Source organism: Chenopodium album, chromosome 4 (genome assembly GCF_948465745.1).
Source record: "Chenopodium album chromosome 4, dcCheAlbu1.1, whole genome shotgun sequence".
NCBI classification, from domain to species: domain Eukaryota; kingdom Viridiplantae; phylum Streptophyta; class Magnoliopsida; order Caryophyllales; family Amaranthaceae; genus Chenopodium; species Chenopodium album.
Window position 1 is genome coordinate 55,761,364 of NC_137837.1, and position 22,778 is coordinate 55,784,141.

A 22,778-nucleotide genomic window follows, 5' to 3' on the forward strand; every position below is an offset into this window, starting at 1 on the left:
TCGGCCATATATTTTTATCTAAAAAATATTTTATTCTGATTCTAATTGGGTTGGAAATTATACTTCAAAATCTTTCCAAAGATATATCATATGCCTTATTTGGACTTTTAGATCAAAAGATATAATAAAAACAAAATCCGCTAAAACTGTTGTCCATTGAGTTTTATTTCGATTCGAATTCAGATTCTTTTCTTATTCCTTGACCCTATTTTTTCTCTATATATAGTGGTCATATCTCCCCTCTTTCAATCATCAACTCTCATCAAGAATTTTTTGATTCTCTTTTCCTCTTTCTAAGCAAACCCTTTTACAAACAAAATTTCTCATACATTAGCACTAGACACACCTAGCCGAGTACGAAATTGTCTTCGCCCTAGAAGTGAAAGGTTTGATATTTATGAGGGTTTGGTCCCAAATCTCTATTTCAATTATTTGATTTAATTGTTTATTTTTATATTTTCCTTGAAGTTACTGACGTGTGTATTTTGTTATTAGAAAGAGGTACGAGGCATTCAAGTAAGTGCTTTAATTGATATTATGATATAAAAATCATGTCTAGATTGTTATTATGATTCCTAGTATCATGTTAGGATGTTTTATTGCTTCCTAGTATCATGTTTAGGGTAATAACTATAATTTCTAATATCAAATAGGATTAAAAGAATGCTTCCTATTTTCTTTCCTAATATCATTATATGGCTAAAGCTTTGATCTTTGATGTTTAGTGACATGCTAGAGTTTGTTATTAATCTTGTTAGTATCATGCCTAGGATCTTGCTATTATTATGCTTTAACATGATTAATGATTATGATGATGATTATTGTTGTTATTATTATGTTGCTTGGAATTTATATTATTGTTATTGCTTGATCACGTTTTTTATGGATGTTTAAAGGGAATTTATACTTGTAATTACGCTTAGTAAGATAATTAATAATCTTGTTCAGGGTTAATTTGATTATAATTCAAGTGATCGCCAATAATAGTTTTATTTGTGCATTAATATTCAACCAACATAGATAAAGAGGTTTAGGGTAAACCTAATGATTGCATGTTAGTCAGAAAGCGCACATGAATACGAGCAGAATAAAGTAGAGGCCTATTATTAGGGCAGGTTCAATCTCTTTTAGGTTGGATTTGTACCTTTATCCCTGAACTACCAGTCATGGTTTCAGACCTATTGGAGTTGACGATCTCCTAGATCGTTAAGGGGTGTAACCTTCACCTCGTGAACGGTTTACAAGTTCCTAAAACTTGTTGGCGACTCTTTTGCTTTATCTTCTTTCCCTTTGGACGCCACCATACTTTAGTGTATGATCACAGTGGGGTTAAAGTTTGGGGTAGTGCTTGAAATATTCCCTACAGTTTTTAGCGACTCCAGTGGGGAGGATTTCTATTTTAATTCCTAAAATTTATTTAGGCAATGATTTAGAATGAGTGGACGAGACTCGAAAAGTTCTAAGTATTTCATGTGCGTAATTTTGATTAACATTATTGTCATATGCATAAAAAGATCTCATTGGAAAGACCATCCGTGATGAGTTAAAAGCATAGGATACACGTAGGAAATTTGAGGAATATCTTTCACAACTAGGATCGAAATAATGCTGCGAGAAACCGGAAAATTTTATCGAGCATAGAAAGCTGCTGAGGCATATAGGAGTTAGCGTCAGAAAACAGAGTCTGTCGCCAAGGATTTGACTCTGGCGCCTGGCGACAATCCTGTCGCCAGGCACCAGAGCTAAATTGCAGCGACGACCTCTGTTCGCTGGCGCCAAGTTCTTCCAATACCGAGCCAGAAATATGCGTTCTAATTTTGACCAGTTTTTAGCACTGTTTGCTTGATCCTACTTCCTGATTGGGTTTTTCTCACTTTTTTTAAACCCATATGTGTTCTACATATGGACATAACCCTCTGGGAATTCATGCTCCATCTACCTGATTGAACGCTCTGTGCAACAAAGGGTATATCCGAGAATGTTGAATTCACCAAACCATGGAAGCGAGTTTTTAACTCGCGGTGTCCCATCCACTCGCGCCAACCCTTCAAAAGGTAAGGCTTCCGCGCGATGCATCCGGACAATTAACCATGGACCCTCTTTGACTAACCCATATCCCGAACTTTAGAGAACTAGAGCCATGGTTAGGTTGCAAACTCATTGCATCATGTTGTGACTACTTGACTACTTGTGCATCTCTTACTTGTGCATACTTATTATGTGACTAAACTAACCGTTTGGTTTGACTTGTGTTTGTTAATAAGTCTTTTTTTTTTTTTTAAAGAACCCACTAGGGATTAATTAACATTCAACTGCAAATCAAAGTTTAGGAGATTACATAGGAAATCAGGAAAATCAGAGTACCAAATCTTTCTACCTAATACAAGAGGGGGTACATGAGCTAATTCATGTGCCACTTTGTTACCGTCCCTATGAATCCAACTCCAGGAGCAATCTGAAAAGCGATTTGCAGCAGCCACAATATCATCCAGCTGAAGATGGAAGGAACTACAACCAGGGGCCTTCTTCTTTATCGCACATACCACAGGCTCACAATCACTTTCGAACACTACTCAATCATGACCCATCTCAGTCGCAAGCTCCATACCAATTAAGATAGCCTTTGATTCAGCAAGTTTAGGCTCCAATTTAATCCCCAGCTTGACTGATGCACACCATAGAGTCTTCCCCTCAGCATCCCGAGCAACCACACCCACTCCAATCCCCGTATCCCCCAGCAAACCTGCATCGATGTTCACCTTCACAGCCCTAGCAGTAGGAGCACGCCAGCAGCCACGGGATTTGGCAGCATCCTCCCCCTGCTTCTTACTCGAGCCAATTTTCATGTCATTCAACATATGCTTAACATACTTCACCACACTCTTAGAATCCCACCACTCATTCTCAAACAAACCCCTATTGCGAGAGTTCCAAATTGACCAGCAGAATGTTATAATTTCACTGCGTTGATCCTTCTCCAGGCTGCAAAATTTATTGAACATCCAATCCCTAAATGATCTCCACCTCCCTTCCACCACCCACTCCACACCACTATCCTCCCAAATTTTCTTTGTATGAGGACATCTAAGAATAGCATGAGCAACATCTTCAGCTTCCTGCCCACAAATACTGCACACACTGTCAATATCTTTCACTCGAATATGCAGGCCATTATTGGTAGGTAAGGCTTCTTGACAAGCTCTCCAGAAAAGACCTTTATCCTCGGCAGCACGGGCTCGCTCCAAATTAAATTCCACGCTCTCCTAATAACTGCATCATTCGAAGGCCTAGCTTCCTTAAGCTCACCATCAAAAATCAGCCTATAAGCTGACTTCACTGAGTATATGCCATCATTCTCCCCGACCCAACACAAACAATCCTCCAGACTACGCTCACTCAATGGGATAGACAAGATAAGATCTTGCTCAAAAGGTAAGAAGAGACTCTTGATCAGGGGGACATTCCAACCACCCCCATTAGCAAGCAACAAATTACTTATCATCATATTTTCAGAACCCTCAGGACAAGGTGATAACACCTATCGAGACTGAGTATCTGGCAGCCAGCAATCACCCCACACACGCACATGTTCACCATTCCCAATTCTCCAGCACCTACTCTTTCTCACCACCCACTTTGCTTCATGGATGCCCCTCCATGCATAGCTAGGATTAGACCCCAAACTAGAATCTAGGAATGAAGAATTTGGAAAGTATCTCGCCTTTAGAACCCGAAACAAAAGAGAGTGAGGTTGAATGGCTAATCTCCATGCTTGTTTGCCAAGAAGCGCCCAATTAAAGTACTTCAAGTCACGGAAACCCAAACCCCCAAGAGCTTTCGGTTTACATATTTTCCTCCAAGCCACCCAATGGATCTTTCGTTCACCTTGTTTTTGTCCCCACCAAAATTGAGAAATTAGAGCACGCATCTCATCACAAAAGAAAGAAGGGAGTCTAAAAACACTCATCACATAGGTAGGGATAGATTGGGCCACCGCCTTTATCAAGACCTCCCTACCCGCTTTAGAAAGACATAAACCCTTCCAACCTTGCAATTTTTTCCATAGTCGCTCTCTAATCCCTCTCGTCAATACCTTCTTAGAGCGCCCTACAATAGTAGGAAGCCCTAAGTATTTATCATGGACATCAACAATTTTCAAAATTAAGCTCACTCCTTTGCTAAAGGACACCGTAGTTTTATCAAAATTCACCATATGTCCCGAAGCTTTCTCATACACCCGGAGAATATTCTTAATAGAACTAGCTTCCTCCGATGAGGCTTTCTAAAAGATAACACAATCATCCGCAAAGAGGAGGTGGGAGATAGAGGGAGCTGAGTTAGCAATTCTAATCCCATGTATCACATTGTCCTCTAGAGCCTTTCGAAGGAGCCCCGATAATGCTTCTGCCACCAAAATGAATAAATAGGGAGAAATTGGATCCCCCTGCTGGAGGCCCCTCGATGGCACAAAATCAGAGCTCGGTTTCCCATTTATAAGCACCGAAAAGCTCACCGACCGAACACATTCCATCACCCGATTAATCCAAGCACCATGAAAATTCATACAAATCAACACTGCCTCTAGGAAGTCCCACTCAACACGGTCATAGGCCTTAGCCATATCAAGCTTCAAAGCCAAATGACCACTCTTAGCCTTTGATGACTTCATATGATGGAACATTTCAAATGCAACCAAGACATTATAAAAAATCAACCTTCCCGGGGTAAAGGCACTTTGGTTAGCCAAAATAATATCATTAAAAAATAATTTAAGCCTATTCGCCAACACCTTCGAGACAAGCTTATACACTACATTGCAAAGACTAATCGGCCGGAAATCAACCATTTTTTCAGCATTATTCTTTTTCGGGATTAATACAATAAAAGTCCTATTCAAAGACGGAGGAATACTCCCACCCCTCAAAATATTTAACACCAAGTTGCAAATCGAAGGGCCGACAATATGCCAATATGATTGATAAAATAAAGGGCACATACCATCAGGACCGGGTGCTTTAATAGGATGCATTTGTGCAAAAGCTTCTCGAACTTCCTCCCCTTTAAAGTCAGCCGCTAGTAGTGCATTCATCTCAGGAGTGACACGACCCTCCACCCGCCGCAAAGCTTCATCAAGACACTCCACCCCCCCGCAATTGAAACAGCCCCGCAAAATACCGCAAAGCCGCTAGTAGTGCATTCATCTCAGGAGTGACACGACCCTCCACCCCCCGCAAAGCTTCATCAAGACACTCCACCCCCCGCAATTGAAACAGCCCTGCAAAATACCCATTAGCCACCTCCCCCACTTCCTCATTGCCCACTCTTTTTTGCCCCTGATCATCAATTAAATGAGCAATGTGCTTTTTACTATTTCTTGCTGACGCACGACGGTTGAAAAAACTTGTATTCCGGTCCCCGACTTCTAACCACAAGGCACGAGACCTTTGTCTCCAGATAACTTCTTCCTGCCGCAACAACCCCTCAATCTCACGCAGCAGCTTTCGACGACTCTCCAATTGGGATCGAGAAAGACCCCCCCGATTCAATTTTTTTAATTTTTTCCTTTTTTTCCTCAACTCCTTGAAAACCGCACCAAAGTTCTTATCACCCCACACCTTCAGCTGAGCAGCGCAAAGCTGAAGCTACTGCTCGACGCTACTCCCCGCAGCCGATGCATCCCTCACCACTCCTTCACAACCTTCGTGATCAACCCACAATTGCTCAAATCTAAACAATCTCTCCTTCCTAGTTAAGCCCCCACCTTTATCTTCAATGAGAAGCTTGATAGGGGCGTGGTCAGACCATTCCCTATCAATGTGAATAAGCTTCGAACCCGAAAATCTAGCCACGCATTCCCCATTCGCCAAGGCACGATCAAGCCTACATTGAACATTCTCTTCCTCCTCTCTTCAATTATTATAAGTGAAAGGGTATCCTTCAAAGGGGACATCCTTGAAGCCACACAAATCCACCGCTTCCCTAAAGTTTGCCATTTGCCAGAGAGCCTTATCAACACCGCCATTCTGGTCCGAATCCATGAGAATCTCGTTGAAGTCTCCAATGCAAACCCACGTGCCACTATTTTGAGTAGCTAGATCCCTAAGTAAGCTCCACGAAAGATGGCAATTTTGAACCTCCAGCCACCCATAGAAACCCGTAATTCTCCATCGATCATCCCCCGTATTCCCTCCAACCCAAAAATCCATATGATGCACTAACATCGACCGAAGGGAAATGCTCAAGTTTTTCCTCCACAACATAGCCAAGCCTCCTGAGGAAGCCAATTATAATCACCTAATTTTTCTCTAATCTTTGAAAACTCCACACTACTCAATTTCGTCTCTGATAGAAAAATCATAGACGGGGCCTCTCTCCGCACTAAGTTGTGAAGACCATCAACTGTAGAGGGATTGCCCAACCCTCTACAATTTAAGCTTAAAACATTCATTTGGTTTGGCGGGGTTGGCCTCCACCAACCTCCGCCAAAGCAACCACGCTATCGACATCATCACTTAGTTTCACACGAGCTTCCTTTCCACTGCCATCAACATTATCTCCCTCCCTACTCCTTTTTTTGCCTTAGAGAATAGCACCATCGCCTTTATCCATGGCCAAAGAATCCCTCGGCAAGTGTTTCCATTTGCGGTTCACCTCACCACGCTTGTTTTTCTCAGTTGCACCATTGAACCCACTACCACACAACTGCTGGAAGTCAACAACTGGAGCCGACCCCACCTCCTCAGCAATGGCATTATGCCTAAGATCAGAAGTTAACTCCCTCTTAGATTCTTTGGGACGGGCACCACTCTTCAATACAACCGGAGCGTCCTTAACCCCCCCTTGGTTCCCCGGTTTCTGCGTGAAGACAAGGGACTTCTTTTTAAACTTGATTTTTCCAACTCCTCCACCAGTTTCGCTCTACCCTTCCTCGGAGAAGCCCTAAGCCAAAGCCCCCATTTCTTTTCCTCCGGTTCTTCATCTTCCGCAATATTAGGACAGTCCTTCTCGGTGTTGCCAAGAATGCCACACATAAAGCAAAAGGATGATAGGCGCTCATACTTGAATTGAATGGTCGAGACATCACCATTCTTATTTTTAATTTTTTGTATTCTGCGCAGCGGCTTGGAGGTATCGACCATCACACGCACTCTTCTCGACTTGTCCCACCCTAACGCATCATCCTCGACAGCCAATACGACACCAATTTTGCTTGCAATTATTTTCACGTCATCATTGGTTCGGCTATCTAGGGGTAGATTGTATATACGTATCCAAAAAGGGGCAAAATTTCACCTCAATCGATTCTGGTTGTTCCCCCTTTTGGATATCTTTTAATAGCAATAACTGATTATCGAAATTCCACGGAGCACCATCTAAAACTTTTTCCTTATCACGCCAATGAAAGAACTGTATGACAAAGAGATTGTTCTCAATTTTGCAAAAAATTACCTCGCGTTTCAATGCCCAGACCTGTTTAAGGGTGTTTTGCACTGCTTCGAAATTGTATGAGCGCATTGTTAAGATTCAACCCACCACCGATAAAGCAAGTTTGCTGTCATGATCACCATTCTTATTCTCACCCAAATCTGCAGTTTCATCCTCTTCTTCAGTGATATTTAGCCTCGAACATCTTTCAACAATGTCATCTGCCATAATCGGAATCAAAAACCCCGCCTATAGGGGAGAAAACCGCTTGAACTAGCAAGAGAAACCACACTCAGACCCCTGTAGATAGGAAACCCTAACCCCAGAGAGAGACTCTTTTTTTTCTATATTTTATTGTGTTTGTAAATAAGTCTCAATAAACTAATTAATGACCAAAGGACTTTGCTTAATTAATTAATTAATTTGAGCTAATAAATATGTCTAAAATCGATTCATAGTTCCTTTAAGTCAACCCGAATTTTTATTCCCGTATACTGCACAAGTGTCAACTTGTTTTGGTCATATCCGGAGTCCTAGGAAGAACTACGAGTCGTACAGCCTATGGGTCTGTAGCCCCGCGTTTTATCTTTGATTTGGCGTTGGTTTCATCCCAATCAGAGTCACAGATCAAAATATATGACTAAAATATCACAGCCTGTCCAGTTTAATGCATATATATGAAGTCTTAAGTTAGTCTTTGCTTGAGTCTAGTCACATAGTCTAGCCACATGGTCATGACATGAGTCTTACATGTCACCTACACTCACTAATCGTAGAACACACTTTGTGTATATGTCACCATGACCATGTCTTAGGTTCATGCATAAGTCGGTTTTTTCCGTCACTTTAGTTGGGGGTACATTCTACTCCTAATTTTTCCATTTCTCTCCATCTACTTCATCTTTTCATTCTCTACATGCTTTCCCCATATCACAATATTCATTCCTCCTACCTTCTTCCATCTATTGCATGTTGAATAGAGTTTGAGTCAAATAATGAATATCACTAATTTCCCTTTCCACAATACTTGGTCAAGGAGAGAAGGGCGATTAATCAAGGACAACACCTTCATTATTCAAGTTCAACTTTTTGATAAACCAGTGAGTCGGAAAAGAAAAGCTAAGAAAATAATGGCAAGTCAAGAAGAATTCAATGAGCGTAAGAAGCAAATGGTTGACGTGACTGAGGCGTTGAAGGCTTTAACCCTCAAAATTAATGACCCTGTGAAGCAACAACAAGTGAAGCTCATGCAAGAGAGCTTGAGCAAAATATCCAATGACGACTATAAATTCCAAGGCATCAGTTCGCAAGGGGTCTTGGTGGACAAGGAGCTTCTTCCGCAGAAGTTCAATGCCACTGACATCCCTAAATTCAAGGCAACAGATAATCCTTATCTTCACTTAAGAGCCTTTGAAACTATGATGAACATTAAGGGGATTGATAGGAAGGTCTTTCATTCCTTGTTTCCCTTATCTCTTGAAACGTTTGTCAACAACGGTTCTTTTCTCTTGATAAAGAGAAAACTTCTACCTAGGATGCTATTATACGCTTTCATTGATAGGTATAAATGCAATATTCAAGTTGAAACCGATTATAGACAACTCGAGATGCTAAGACAAAAAGAGAAAGAAGGCTTTACTTCTTTCTTCAATAAGTGGAGGGAAACTTCCGCTAAGATGATTGAGGTTCCCTCCGAAAAAGAATATGTGAGGATGTTCATAAAAAATTTACAAGAAAAGTATTCAAAGCACTTAAAATATCAACACAACTTGAATACTTTCAAGGCCGTCTATGACATAGGCATCGAGATCGAAGACAACCTCGCAAAACAAAATGCTATTAACAATGGTAACCACAGTGCCTGGAAAGGAAAGAAGAACGACAATCTTTCTTCTTCCGAAAACGCCCACTCTAGTAACAATGTTAGTACCTTTAATCTCAGTGAAGGTTTAGCAATGGATAACCAAGGACCTAAGAAGCAACTAAGGAAAGATTTCACCCCCATTGGGATGAGTTACGATACTGCCTTTGATCGACTCCATGCTAAGGGACTCATTACTCCTATTGGACCTATTCAAGATCCCGCACTTGAAAAGAGATTGCCTAGTTGGAATCCAGTTGCACATTGCAAATATTATCAAGGTAGGGGTCATACTACTGAGAGCTGTTGGAAGCTAAAGGAGGCTATCCAACATTTGATCGATAATAACAAGCTTCCCATGCCTCCAGCTAGCAAGAAGAGCGAGTGATGATAAAGCAAACGCCACAAGACAAGAGGCGAGCTTCAACGACAAGATTTCGTGACCTCTTTTTTTTTCTATTTTCTTTTATTTACCCTTTCCCCAATAAGTCTAGCATAGACACCTTTTTATTCTCCTTAGATTTATTTTGTAGGATCATTATTTCTTCTCCTTTGATAAAAATGAGCATTTATTTTCTTGCATATGATCATTTCATTACATTGCATTTAAAAAAAAAAAAAATCCATGCCGAACTAAGCACAAGGTATACCAATGGTTTGAGGCACCCCTTGTAGCCACATCATATCACCTTTCACCCTTCAAATATGCAATCTTTTTTTGATAAACCACTTTGAGCCTTGTCTAACGATAGACCCTTCATTTTTAACCCATATCTACCTAACTTTGGGATAGGATGGTGTGCAACTTATGCAATTTTCAATTTCATAAAAAGCTTGAGTGACTTCAAAAGATTAAAATAGCAAAAGATAAGCAAAAAATAAATAAATAAATAAAAGTGTACAAAAGGGAATGTGTTCCAATGTCTTTGACATGAACATGTCTTTGATATGAGCACGTCTCAGATTGCGTCTCTTATCGAGTACTTGGTACCGTGCCTGAGAAACATGAATTCCAAGTGAGTGATAGACCGCATAATCGGGATTTCCCACACTTAAAAAAATAAAATAAATGCAAAAGCCAAAAAAGAAAAGAAAAGAAAAGAAAAGAGAGAGCTAAAAAAGAGTTAAAAGCCTCAAGCATACAAATATAAAGATTCAAAAGCAAGGTTGCACACCTTGGGGGCTTATCATCCCTTTATTCTTAAACCTTTAACCTAACCATGTTACAACCCTTTAAAAGACCTTTTTGAGGTATACACACACTTGTGCAAGGTTCGGCTAGAGCTACGTTCGGCCTGATTCCTAACGGATACATAGGCAACCTCACATCGAGGTGCGGCCGTAATAAAAAATGCATAATTGATCATATCAAAGGATCTTCAATGCTCATCCCTATTCATGTAGAGCTAGACTTGGGGGCTTGATCCCTACATCATTAGCCTACCCAGCTTAAGAGTTACCACCATTTGACTCTTTTCAATATACTTTTCCACACACTTAGCCCTTGCGACCTAACTTTAGTATCACTTTCACACACTGTACAGATACATGACCAAATATACTTCCCTTAAGAACCCTTTGTCATGAAATCTTAACATAACGTTAAAGCATGCTTTGTCACAGCAACATCACTCATCAATCATAATCATCATTGCATCACAAAGTATGAAGTACTTAGCCTCCGTGCCTAAGTTACCTAAATACTTTCATCATGGAATCAACAATTGAGATAGCCTAAGATGAATTAATCCATTGCAAACATTTGACTAAGCTCATTCAACATGCACCTTCAAAAATTTTGATTCTTTTTCGCGTCTTTCTTTTTCGGAAGAAAGTCGGTACCCTCCATAAAAATGACGGAAATTTTTTTCTTTTTTGCATTTTCTAGTCGCACGATCACATTACAATGCACAAACGAGTCATGTACACATTGAGTCATGTCGTTTTATCACATTGAGTCAAAACTATGCACACACGAGTCACATGAAGTGAGTCATCATTGAGTCAAGTTTATACCTTGAGTCATGTTAAGCCAATGAGTCAAGCAACACTAAGTCTTAGGTCAACCCTAAAGAAAGATAAGCAAAGTCCTATAGTCAAAGATATTAATGCAGGTACATCCCAGCAAGTAAGAACATTCCCGGATTTTTTCAAAAAAATCGCAAATATGACCATATGATAAGAAAAATTACATGGATCAGTAAATTAGAGATGAAGAGTTTTAATTTACAAAAGATTTGAGCGGATTTGGTTGAAAGAAAACGACCAAGTTCAAAGTTCGAAGCGAAACCGAGCAACGAACAACAGCAGCAAAGGCCAAATAGGGAAGACCCGACTCCAGCGCCAGATGACAAGGCTGTCGCCTGGCGACAAAATCTGTCGCCTGGCGACAACATCTGTTGCCTAGTGACAGAAGCAAAGTGCGGCGCCAAAAGCAGGCACTGGTGCGGCGACACAATGAGTGGTCCCCATATTGGATTATACAGACCTCATACAGAAATTTCGGGTTCCTTGGTACGCTAGTAAGCCCCTATAAGCAATTTGACATGATTAAGTAGTCGGCTTGATTACAATCACATAAAGTGATCGACCTGATAAAAGATCGTCTCACTTAGCTTAAAGCGCCAAAACATTGGCTCAATTCAAAAGCACCGATATAATGGTTCACAAAGAATTCCTAGGATGGAAGATTTTATCAAATCAAGTTGAAGCCTTTAAGAATCGCAGATATGGTTCTTGAAAAAGATTTTCCAAAGATGAAAAGGTTAATTTGAAGGTTTAAGATGACGAAGCTTTCAACAGGGGGGCTTTAAGTCTCTCGCTTGGATTTGAGAAGGACGGTTTGAGATGAAGCGACCTTCGATAGCATTCACTATGATTGAGGAGGTTATTATTTGATTTGAGAAAAGAACAATTCAAGATGAAGCAATCTTTGATAGCTTCTGCTATGATTGTGGAATGTATCACTCGATTTTGTGAAGATAGCACGAGATGGGCGGTCTTCGACAACGTTCGCTAAGATTATGGAAGTTGTCACCAAAGATTTGAGAAGATAGCACGAGATGGGCGGCTTCGACAACATTTGCTAAGATTGAGGAAGTTGTCACCAAATATTTGAGAAGATAGCCTTCGATGGCATTCTCTAAGATTGTGGAGGTCGTCACCAAGATGTGAGAAGATAGCACGAGATGGGCGGTCTTCAACGGCATTTTCTAAGATTGTGGAGGTTGTCACTAAAATTTGAGAAGAGCGGTTCGTGATGAGGCGGTCTTCGACGACTTTTGCTATGATTGGAGAGGTTGTCACTATGATTCAAGAAAAAGGCTCGAGATGTAGCAGTATTGATTGACGGCGTTCCCTAGCTTGTGGAGGTTGTCACAAACAACTGGAGGTGATTTCAAGAGAAGTTATCTTCGATGGCGTTCCCTAGATTGTGGAAGGTTGTCACAACAACAGCAATACGACGACAAATCAGTTACCTCCAGAGACGTATGCTTGACGGTGCAAGATACGCGTTTCTTAACTCTCTTATCTGTTTAACTAACGCTAGTTTACAGGTATTGGCATTACAAGAATGATTTAGGATCGCAGAACGTTCTGAATTATTCTTCGTCCCTATCGCTACTTTGACTTTTGTTTTCGAAACTTGCGTTTCTCTAAACTCAGTCAAAGTGGGGCTTCTGTAGACACCCAAATGTGTCTCCCCAAAACCAAACCCAGTGATGAATACCTTTCACGTTATTTGGTTATCGAATAAAGCGAAAGTGTGAAAAGTCTAGTGATGAGGATGTTTTTATTAAAATATATCTTCTTTCTGTTTTTAAAAATATTTCTTTTCTTACCCTATTTTTGAAAAGCGTGCATTCCATTTTAGTTTGGTCCATGATATGGGTCCAATAATGGTGTAGTTGGATGGGGCTTGCAAAGACCTTTTCAACAATATATTATAAGCCCAATTCCGATGAATAATGAGGAAGTTATGGCCAAAATACTAAATTGGGCCTAAACCGGATTTTACCTACGACCCAATGATCATGTGGAGGGTCCAAAGGTTTAATCCTATTTCTAAACTAATTAGGATTAATTATAAGCTTCTATAAGTTTTTAAAAGATCTTAATTATCCTATTTGAAAAGATAAGATTAAAGAATTTGAGTTAAATAAAAACTTTCCTTTTTTCTAATCCTAATTCTATTTGAATTTAAAGATGTTCAAAGACAGTTATATATTATTTTTGTGCCTCATAATATTTATCCAAATAATTTATGGTTGGATAGATCTTGAAATTATCTTTCCAATGATATATTATAATATTAAATCCAAGCTATAACAAAAAAGATATGAATGGAATATGAAACTCTATCCAAAACTGACACCATCCTACTATTTCGGCCATATCTTTTTATCTACAAAATATTTTAATCTGATTCTAGTTGGTTGAAAATTAGACTACAAGAGCTTTCTAAAGACATATCATATGCCTTATTTGGACTTCTAGATAAAAAGATATGATAAAAACAAAATCCGCTAAAACTGCTGTCCATCGAGTTTTATTTCGATTCGAATTCGGATTCTTTTCTTATTCCTCGACCCTCTTTTTTCTCCATAAATAGAGGCCATATCTCCTCTTTTTCAATCATCAACTCTCATCAAGAATTTCTTGATTCTCTCTCCCTCTTTCTAAGCCAACCCTTTTACAAAAACAATTCCTCATACATTAGCACTAGACCCACCTAGCCAAGTTCAAAGTTGCCTTCGCCCTAGACGTTAAAGGTTTGATATTTATGAGGGTTTGGTCCCAAATCTCTATTTCAATTATTTGATTTAATTGTTTAATTTTATATTTTCCTGGAAGTTACTAACGTGTGTATTTTGTTATTAGAAAGAGGTACGGGGCATCTAAGTAAGTGCTTTAATTGATATTATGATACAGAAATCATGTCTAGATTATTATTATGATTCCTAGTATCATGTTAGGATGATTTATTACTTCCTAGTATCATGTTTAGGGTAATAACTATAATTTCTAATATCAAACATGATTAAAAGAATGCTTCCTATTTTCTTTCCTAATATCATTATAGGGCTAAAGCTTTGATCTTTGATGTTTAGTGACATGCTAGGGTTTGTTATTAATCTTGTTAGTATCATGCCTAGGATCTTGCTATTATTATGCTTTAACATGATTAATGATTATGATGATGATTATTGTTGTTATTATTATGTTGCATGACATTTATATTATTGTTATTGCTTGATCACGCCTTTTATGCATGTTTAAAGGAAATTTGTACTTGTAATCACGCTTAATAAGATAATTATTAATCTTGTTTAGGGTTAATTTGATTATAATTCAAGTGATCGCCAATAATAGTTTTATTTGTGCATTAATATTCAACCAACATAGATAAATAGGTTTAGGGTAAACCATATGATTGCATGTTAGTCAGAAAGCGCACATGAATACGAGCAGAATAAAGTAGAGGCCTATTAGGGCAGGTTCAATCTCTTTTAGGTTGGATTTTTTCCTTTATCCCCGAACTACCAGTCATGGTTCCAGACCTATTGGAGTTGACGATCTCCTTGATCGTTAAGGGGTGTAACCTTCACCTCGTGAACGGTTTACAAGTTCCTAAAACTTGTTGGCGACTCTTTTGCTCTATCTTCTTTCCCTTTGCACGCCACTGTACATTAGTATATGATCACAGTGTGGTTCAAGTTTGGGGTAATGCTTGAAATATTCCCTACAATTATACATTGTGATTTCCGTATATTGTATATGAGGTATGTTTAAGATATAAGTATATGACTACGGTTGTGGGTGATGTATAAGTGATTGTCTTATCAATTGGATATGTTATGATTAATTAAAGGTTATGGATTCTTGGTTGTCTATAAGTGGAATTATTTTGATAATGGTTCCACGAGGTTAATTTTTAATACTCTTCATGAGTTAATGATGATTTGAGTAGAGGAAGTTCATTAAAGTCTTTTAAGACGAGGTTCAGGATTTGAAGTGCCCTATGCACTTAAGGTGTTTATACATTGAGGTAGTTAAAGGATTCAATACTAAATATTGTTATCCACTAATAAATCAAGAATTGAATTGGAACTTTGGATTGCTTGAAATGATGTGATATTTGATTGATTATATTGTTTTGCATATGAGTCATCACTAATTCTAAACTTGTAAATCACGTAAAGTACAAGATGGATGAGCAATAAAACTCTAGATTTGTGCACATCTGGAGTAATGACAATCAGGGGTAGGGTACACGGGGTATTAGCCGTGCACTTTTCTCGAGGTCGTCTGATCTTTAAGTCTCTTATTTCAAATACTTTTCAAAACTAGGAGTTAGATGAGATCTCATACTAGCTACGGTCACGGAGTCACGCCCGTGGTCGTTGGATGTTTTATTGATGTTTCCGAAAGGAGGCTTGGGGTTTTTCTTTTATTAATGTTCCAAATGGAGCATGGGTTGGACAACCTTGTCTATTGTTTAATTCAATGAATAAAAAAGTGATGAGTTAATTACTTTTAACTAGGGAAGTCTTAGTAAATTGATAGTCGAGTCATGTGTTGAGTCTACAAATTAATGATGTGTGATGATTGATTATTAGTAGCAGGCTAGGGATTTCTAATTATGTTTCGCAGCTTGTATGTACTCAGCTTTGCTATTTGCGTGCTTTGTGTGTCTTTCTTATGTCATGGCCTTCGCCCTTCAATGATCCGGTAATGATCCAATCTTTACACTTGTAATATTAGGGAGCAGACTCATCATAGGTGTTTACATAGTTTGGACTTGCATCAAGGTGGTGGGATTTTGAGTGGAGAGTTGGTTATTGTTCGCAGTTTATTTCTTTTCATAAGTATAAATTTATTTAAACTCTGGTTTTTTTTATTTACTACTTTTATTGGTTTTGAATAAGGACCTTAATGGTTCCAGCTGTTATCACTTAATTTGGTTTTATTTGTTGGTTTTGAAACTTATTTATAACTTATTTAGTTTTTCCGCTGCAAATATTTGATATAGCCTTAATGTTTGAACACGTGGCGGTACCACACATGTAATTCTCTTGGATTTTGTTCAGGGTATTTACAGTTTCTAAGAGAGAATTATTGGGGTGTTACAAAGTGGTATATGAGAAATTAGGTTCGATTTAATTTCCACTAAAGTCAATTTAAAGTTTTTGGGCGCCTATTGTTTCTAAATCTAACGATTTTAAATTTAAAGACTTGATTTAAAGTTAAAATGTTGTTTTTAAAAATTATTTTATTTAAAATTAATTAATTTAGCATTTATTTAAAATAATAATTATGTATTTATACATATAATTAAATTAATGTGTTGTATAATATTTTAAAATAAAATGAATTTGAATATTCATTATACTCTTTTAACTTGGGTACTATTTGTGTCGTATTATCGGTGAGTTTTGGGTAGTCTTAGGGCCTGTTCATATTTACTGATCTGAGCTGAACTGAACTGAACTGAACTGATTGGAGCTGAACTGAACTGAACTGAACTGAACTGAACTGAACTGATTAGAGCTGAACTGAACTGAACTGAACTGAACTGAACTGATTGGAGCTGAACTGAACTGAACTAAGCTGAAATGAATATTTTATGAGAGAGGGAAATTAAGAGCTGAACTGAACTGAACTGAACTAAACTGATTGAAGCTGAACTGAACTGAACTGAACTGAACTAATTGGAGCTGAACTGAACTGAAAATAAGTAAATATGAATAGGCCCTTAGGATGGGCATATAAGTTGATGAATTCTTTTTATGTGCATTGTATTCAATTTTTTGTGTTATTTATTGTTAAATGAAGTGATTTATGCAAGAGATTTAAATTATTTATGTAGTATATGGGATGATTTGTGCAATGTAATATCTATGAGTGATCATTATGGAGTATGTGAAACATGTAATTATGTGAGTTTGATTTATGGTTATTTAATAATGATGCTATTTATTCAATTATGCTATTTATTGCCTGAGTTTTCATGATTTTGCTTATTAGTATGCACTATTATTGTATTTACATGCAATTAAAGTATGTAAACTTTGGCCAAGTACGAGTTTATTAAGCATAAAGTTTAGTTTGTTGAGTGTGCATGTTGAGGATCAAACAATTTATAGCAATACAAAACACAAAAGTTTGAATGGTTTTGGAAAATTTATGGTTTTCGAGTTAAGTTTCAAGGGCGAAACTTCTTTCAAGAGGGGTAGATTGTAATCCCACGTATTTTTTAAAATATTTTATAAATATTATTTTATTTTATTTATAATATTTATTTGTAATTTTTCGGAATTTAATTTCAAAAGTTTCAAATTATTAATCTGGGTCGAAAATTATTTGAACAAATTATTTTTATGCACCTTTATTCTACAATTTATATCCGATCAAACAATCCTAACACATTTGTTTACTTAATTGACCCATTATTTTTATGAGGCTCAATCTTCCTATTTACCCTACAATTCTCTCCTATAAATACCCCATGAATTCCCAAAAATTTCCCAAACAAAAAGGTTAGTCTTATTTTCTTTCTCCTTTGTTTTATTAATTTGTGTGATTATAATTATTGATTTATGGGTTTTGATTTTATTGTTTGAAATTAATTTAATTAGTATCAAGTTGTATTTTGATGATTAAACTTTATAATTTCAGATTTTATAAATGTCATAATTTTCAGATTTTGTAAATTTTATAACCTAGGGTTTTTAATTATTGATAATCATGATTTTAGGGTTTTTATGAACAATTGATTTAGGGCTTTTATAGTAATGATGTTTTGAAATTTTGGTGATTATAACTACTGATTAGTTCAACTTATTTCCAGATTATTTTGAACACGTAAATTCGTGTTTTAATTTTTAGATTTCCGTTCGTTAATATTAATCCCGTTTTAATCCCGATCAGGTTCTGAACTCAATCGATTTTGATAAAAAAAAAAGGTAGTGTTTTCCATGTGAATACAACGTTTTAAGAAAGATTCACTACCTTTGGTACTGAGACCACCCCCTCGTGGCCAAATTCAGCCTCTAAATATGATTTTTGGGCAGTTTTTGATTTTAACAAAAAAAAATTTATGCTTAAAATTTTATCCTTGAGTTTGATTAATAAAATTAATTATGTTTTAAGTTAATTAAGCATAAATATATGTTTTTTATTGAAGTTTTAAGAGGTTTTTCATCATATTATATTGTTAAAAATTACTCGGGTTAGTAATATTAATTGTTGGTTGTTTTTTAGGAAGTGATTATTTCCTAGGAGATATTTAATTGAGTATTAAAGTGATGTATTAATAAAGTTTTAAAGGGTTTTTAATTAATCTAAAGTGCTGGAAATAGTTTCTAAGTACTACTTTTGATGTTTTATAAAGAGGGTTTAATCACCCATTAAAAAGGCAGATTATTAGGGGTTTTTAAATAATTTTAAGATTTTTATTAAACTTTAAACTTGCTGTAATTTCATGTATAAGAGTGTATTTTAAGGTTTTTATGAAGAAAATTTAAAGAACTATATATAAGCCTTTAATTTTAACTAAAGGAAAGGTTTTAAAGTGTTGTTTGATTTGGATTTTGAAGGTTTTCAAGTAAGTTAGTATTGCTGTAAATTTGATTCATTGGGTATTGATTGAGATGTTATTGTTTGGTTTAGGAGAGGAGTTTATTGAAGGTGATTTCTAGATAGTAAAGTGGCATATCAATTCGTTTATTCAAGGTACGTACAAGTTACGAAACCTTGCCTTTAGATGCATGTTTAGGGATGTATCGAGAACTTAGTATCATGTATAGAGAAGACTGGCTAAATTGTTTGGTTATACATTGTGATTTCCGTATATTATGTATGAGGCATGTTTGAGATATAAGTATATGACTACGGTTGTGGATGATGTATAAGTCATTGTCTTATCAATTGGATATGTTATGATTAATTAAAGGTTATGGATTCTTGGTTGTCTATAAGTGGAATTAATTTTGATAATGGTTCCATGAGGTTAATTTTTAATACTATTGCATGAATTAATTATGATTTGAGTAGAGGAAGTCCATTAAAGTCTTTTAAGACGAGGTTCAGGATTTGAAGTGCCCTATGTACTTAAGGTGTTTATACACTAAGATAGTTACAGGATTCAATACTATATATTGTTTGCCACTAATAAATCAAGAATTGAATTGGAACTTTGGATTGCTTGGAATGATGTGATATTTGATTGATTATATTGTTTTGCATATGAGTCATCACCAATTCTAAACTTGTAAATCACGTAAAGTGAAAGATGGATGAGCAATAAAACTCTAGATTTGTGCACATCTGGAGTAATGACAATCAGAGGTTAGGGTACACGGGGTATTAGCCGTGCACTTTTCTCGAGGTCGTCAGATCTACGAGTTTCTTATTTCAAATACTTTTCAAAACTAGGAGTTAGATGAGATCTCATACTAGCTACGGTCACTGAGTCGCGCCCGTGGTCGTTGGATGTTTTATTGATGTTTCCGAAAGGAGGCATGGGGTTTTTATTTTATTGATGTTCCAAATGGAGCATGGATTGGACAACCTTGTTTATTGCTTAATCCAATGAATAAAAAAAATGATGAGTTAATTACTTTTAACTAGGGAAGTCTTAGTAAATTAATATTTGAGTCATGTGTTGAGTCTACAAATTAATGATGTGTGATGATTGATTATTAGTAGCATGCTAGGGACTTCTTATTATGTTTCGCAGCTTGTATGTACTCAGCTTTGCTGATTGCGTGCTTTGAGTGTCATTCTTTTGTCATGGCCTTCGCCTTTTAATGACCCTGTGATGATCTAATCTTTACACTTGTAATATTGGAGAGCAGACTCATCACAGGTGTTTACATAGTTTGGACTTGCATCAAGGTGGTGGGATTTTGAGTGGAGAGTTCGTTATTGTTCGCAGTTTATTTCTTTTTATAAGTTTGAATTTATTTAAACTCGAGTTTTATTTATTTACTTCTTTTGTTGGATTTTGAGTAAGGGCCTTTGGTTCCAGCTTGTATCACTTAATTTGGTTTTATTTTTCGGTTTTGAAACTTATTTATAACTGATTTAGTTTTTCCGTTGCTAATATTTTATATAGCCTTTACGTTTGAACACGTGGCGGTAACACGCCAGTAATTCTCTTGGATTTTGTTCAGGATATTTATAGGTTCTAAGAGAGAATTAATGGGGTGTTACATATGACTTGTTGGATAAGGGATATATTCGACCTAGTTCTTCTCCATTGGGTGCTCCAGTGTTGTTTGTGAAAAAGAAGGATGGAAGTTTCAGGTTGTGCATAGACTGTCGGGAGTTGAATAATGTGACAGTCATGAATAAGTATCCTTTGCCTAGAATTGATGGTTTGTTTGATCAGTTGAAAGGGGTTAGAATATTTTCCATGATAGATTTGAGGTCAGGGTACCATGAATCGAGAATTGCAGGGCAAGACATTCCCAAGAGTGCTTTCAGGACGCGTTATGGTCATTATGAGTTCACAGTTATGCCATTTGAGTAAACTAATGCACCTGCAATTTTCATGGATTTGATGAACCGAATCTTTAGGCCATATTTGGATAAGTTTGTGGTGGTTTTCATTGATGATATTTTGATCTACTCCAAGAATAGGGAGGAGCATGAGGATCATTTGAGAAAAGTATTGTCGACCCTGAGGGAGCACCAGTTTTATGCTAAGCTGTCAAAGTGTGAGTTTTTGTTAGAAAAGGTAGCCTTTTTGGGTCATGTGATTTCTAAGGAATGAGTTTTAGTAGATCCCTCGAAGATCAATGTAGTGAGTGAATGGCCAACACCCAAGAATGTTTTAGATGTTCAAAGTTTCTTGGGATTGGCAGGCTATTATCGAAGATTTGTGAATGATTTATCGAGGATAGCAAGGCCCATGACGAATTTGATGAAGAAGGAATGTATGTTTGTTTGGACCCAAGAGTGTGAACAGGCGTTCTAGACCTTGAAAGACAAGTTAACCTCAGCACCAGTGTTGGCTTTGCCAGATGAAAGTGGGCAATATGAGGTGTATAGTGATGCATCAAAGTTTGGTTAGGTTGTGTTGTAATGCAAAATCGGAGGGTCATTGCATATGCTTCAAGACAGTTGAAACGACATGAGGTGAACTACCCAACCCCTGACCTAGAGTTAGCTATGATTGTGTTTGCTTTGAAAATTTAGAGACATTATCTATATGGTGCAACATGTAAAATCTTCACAGATCATCAGAGTCTAAAGTACATCTACACTCAGCAGTATTTGAACTCGAGGCAGAGACGATGGTTGGAGTTTATGACGGATTATAGTGTGAATATTCAATATCATGCGGGGAAAGCCAATGTGGTAGTTGATGCTTTAAGTAGGAAAACCAGTCATTTGATGAATATGATGATTTTTCCAGATCAGCTGTGTGTAGAATTTCAGAAGATGAATTTAGAAGTGGTGAAGCACGGAGAGGTCAGTAAGATATTGAATGCCTTGATGGTGAAACCTTCTATTTTTGATGATATTAGAGAAAGTCAGTTAGGAGACTCGAAGTTGAAGGCAATAAAAGAGAAGATTGAGAAAGGGCATGTTTTTTACTTTACTATTGCAGATGAGGGAATTATTCGCTTCAAAGGGGGATGGTGTGTTCCACAACATCGTGGGGACATCAAGTAGAGACCGATGGAGGAGGCCCATAGCTCTCCTTATTTAATGCATCTTGGAGGGGATAAGTTGTATAAGGATATGAAGAAGGTCTTTTGGTGCCCAAACATGAAGAGAGAAGTAGCAGAGTTTTTGGAAAAATGCTTAACATGCCAGAAGGTGAAGATAGAGCATCGAAGGCCACAAGGAATGGTTTAATCCTTGGAAGTACCAAAGTGGAAGTGGGATTCGATCGCCATGGATTTTGTGGGGGCATTACCAAGGACCAGGGCAGGGAATGACACGATTTTGGTCATTATGGATTGACTAAGTCTGCAACCTTTATACCTATGAAAAACACTTAGTCTATGGATCAGTTGGGAAGGGCATATGTGAAGTTTGTGGTGAAGTGTCATGGAGTGCCTACAGATATCATTTCAGATCGTGATTCGAGGTTCTTGTCTAACTTTTGGAAAAGTTTGCAAAAGGACATGGGAACAAAGCTAAGTTACTAACGAGTACAACTTTTTACCCTGCAACTGATGGTCAAACTGAAAGAACCATAAAGACCTTGGAGGACATGTTGAGAGCATGTGTATTGGAGTATCAAGGTTCATGGGAAGACCACTTAGACTTGATTGAGTTTTCATATAACAATAGACATCATGCAAGCATTGAAATGACCCAATTTGAGGCCTTGTATGAAAGGATATGTAAGAGCCCAGTTTGTTGGAGTGACATAAGTGAAATTGTTGTACTTGGGCCTGAAATGATCGAGGAAACTGTTAAGCAAGTTAAGTTGATCCAGGAGAAAAATCAAAGCAGCCCAAGATAGACAGAA

The 22,778-nt window shown here is 37.3% G+C and overlaps 2 protein-coding genes across 2 annotated transcripts; one reads left to right on the top strand and one right to left on the bottom strand.

Annotated features, from left to right (window-relative positions):
• Positions 1 to 2,573: 2,573 nt before the first annotated feature.
• Positions 2,574 to 3,505, bottom strand: LOC145627941 (uncharacterized). Its single transcript, XM_081680282.1, has 2 exons — positions 3,215 to 3,505; positions 2,574 to 3,116 (listed from the first exon to the last, which is right to left on the bottom strand). The coding sequence occupies exons 1-2, from the start codon at positions 3,503 to 3,505 to the stop codon at positions 2,574 to 2,576; spliced, it is 834 nt and encodes a 277-aa protein (XP_081536408.1).
• Positions 3,506 to 20,843: 17,338 nt separating this feature from the next.
• On the top strand, positions 20,844 to 21,970 carry LOC145627942 (uncharacterized). The gene is made up of 3 exons (XM_081680284.1): positions 20,844 to 21,009; positions 21,157 to 21,228; positions 21,531 to 21,970. The coding sequence occupies exons 1-3, from the start codon at positions 20,844 to 20,846 to the stop codon at positions 21,968 to 21,970; spliced, it is 678 nt and encodes a 225-aa protein (XP_081536410.1).
• The last annotated feature ends 808 nt before the right edge of the window (positions 21,971 to 22,778 follow it).

Bases quoted from the DNA above. Each gene is read 5' to 3' on its own strand.
- LOC145627942 (XM_081680284.1), top strand. From the start codon at position 20,844: ATGGATTTGATGAACCGAATCTTTAGGCCATATTTGGATAAGTTTGTG. The intron at 21,010-21,156 runs GTGAGTTTTTGT...TGGGATTGGCAG, and splicing joins TTATGCTAAGCTGTCAAAGT to GCTATTATCGAAGATTTGTG. The intron at 21,229-21,530 runs GTATGTTTGTTT...AAATCTTCACAG, and splicing joins GAATTTGATGAAGAAGGAAT to ATCATCAGAGTCTAAAGTAC.
- LOC145627941 (XM_081680282.1), bottom strand. From the start codon at position 3,505: ATGATGATAAGTAATTTGTTGCTTGCTAATGGGGGTGGTTGGAATGTC. The intron at 3,117-3,214 runs GTCTTTTCTGGA...ATTTGTGGGCAG, and splicing joins CCGTGCTGCCGAGGATAAAG to GAAGCTGAAGATGTTGCTCA.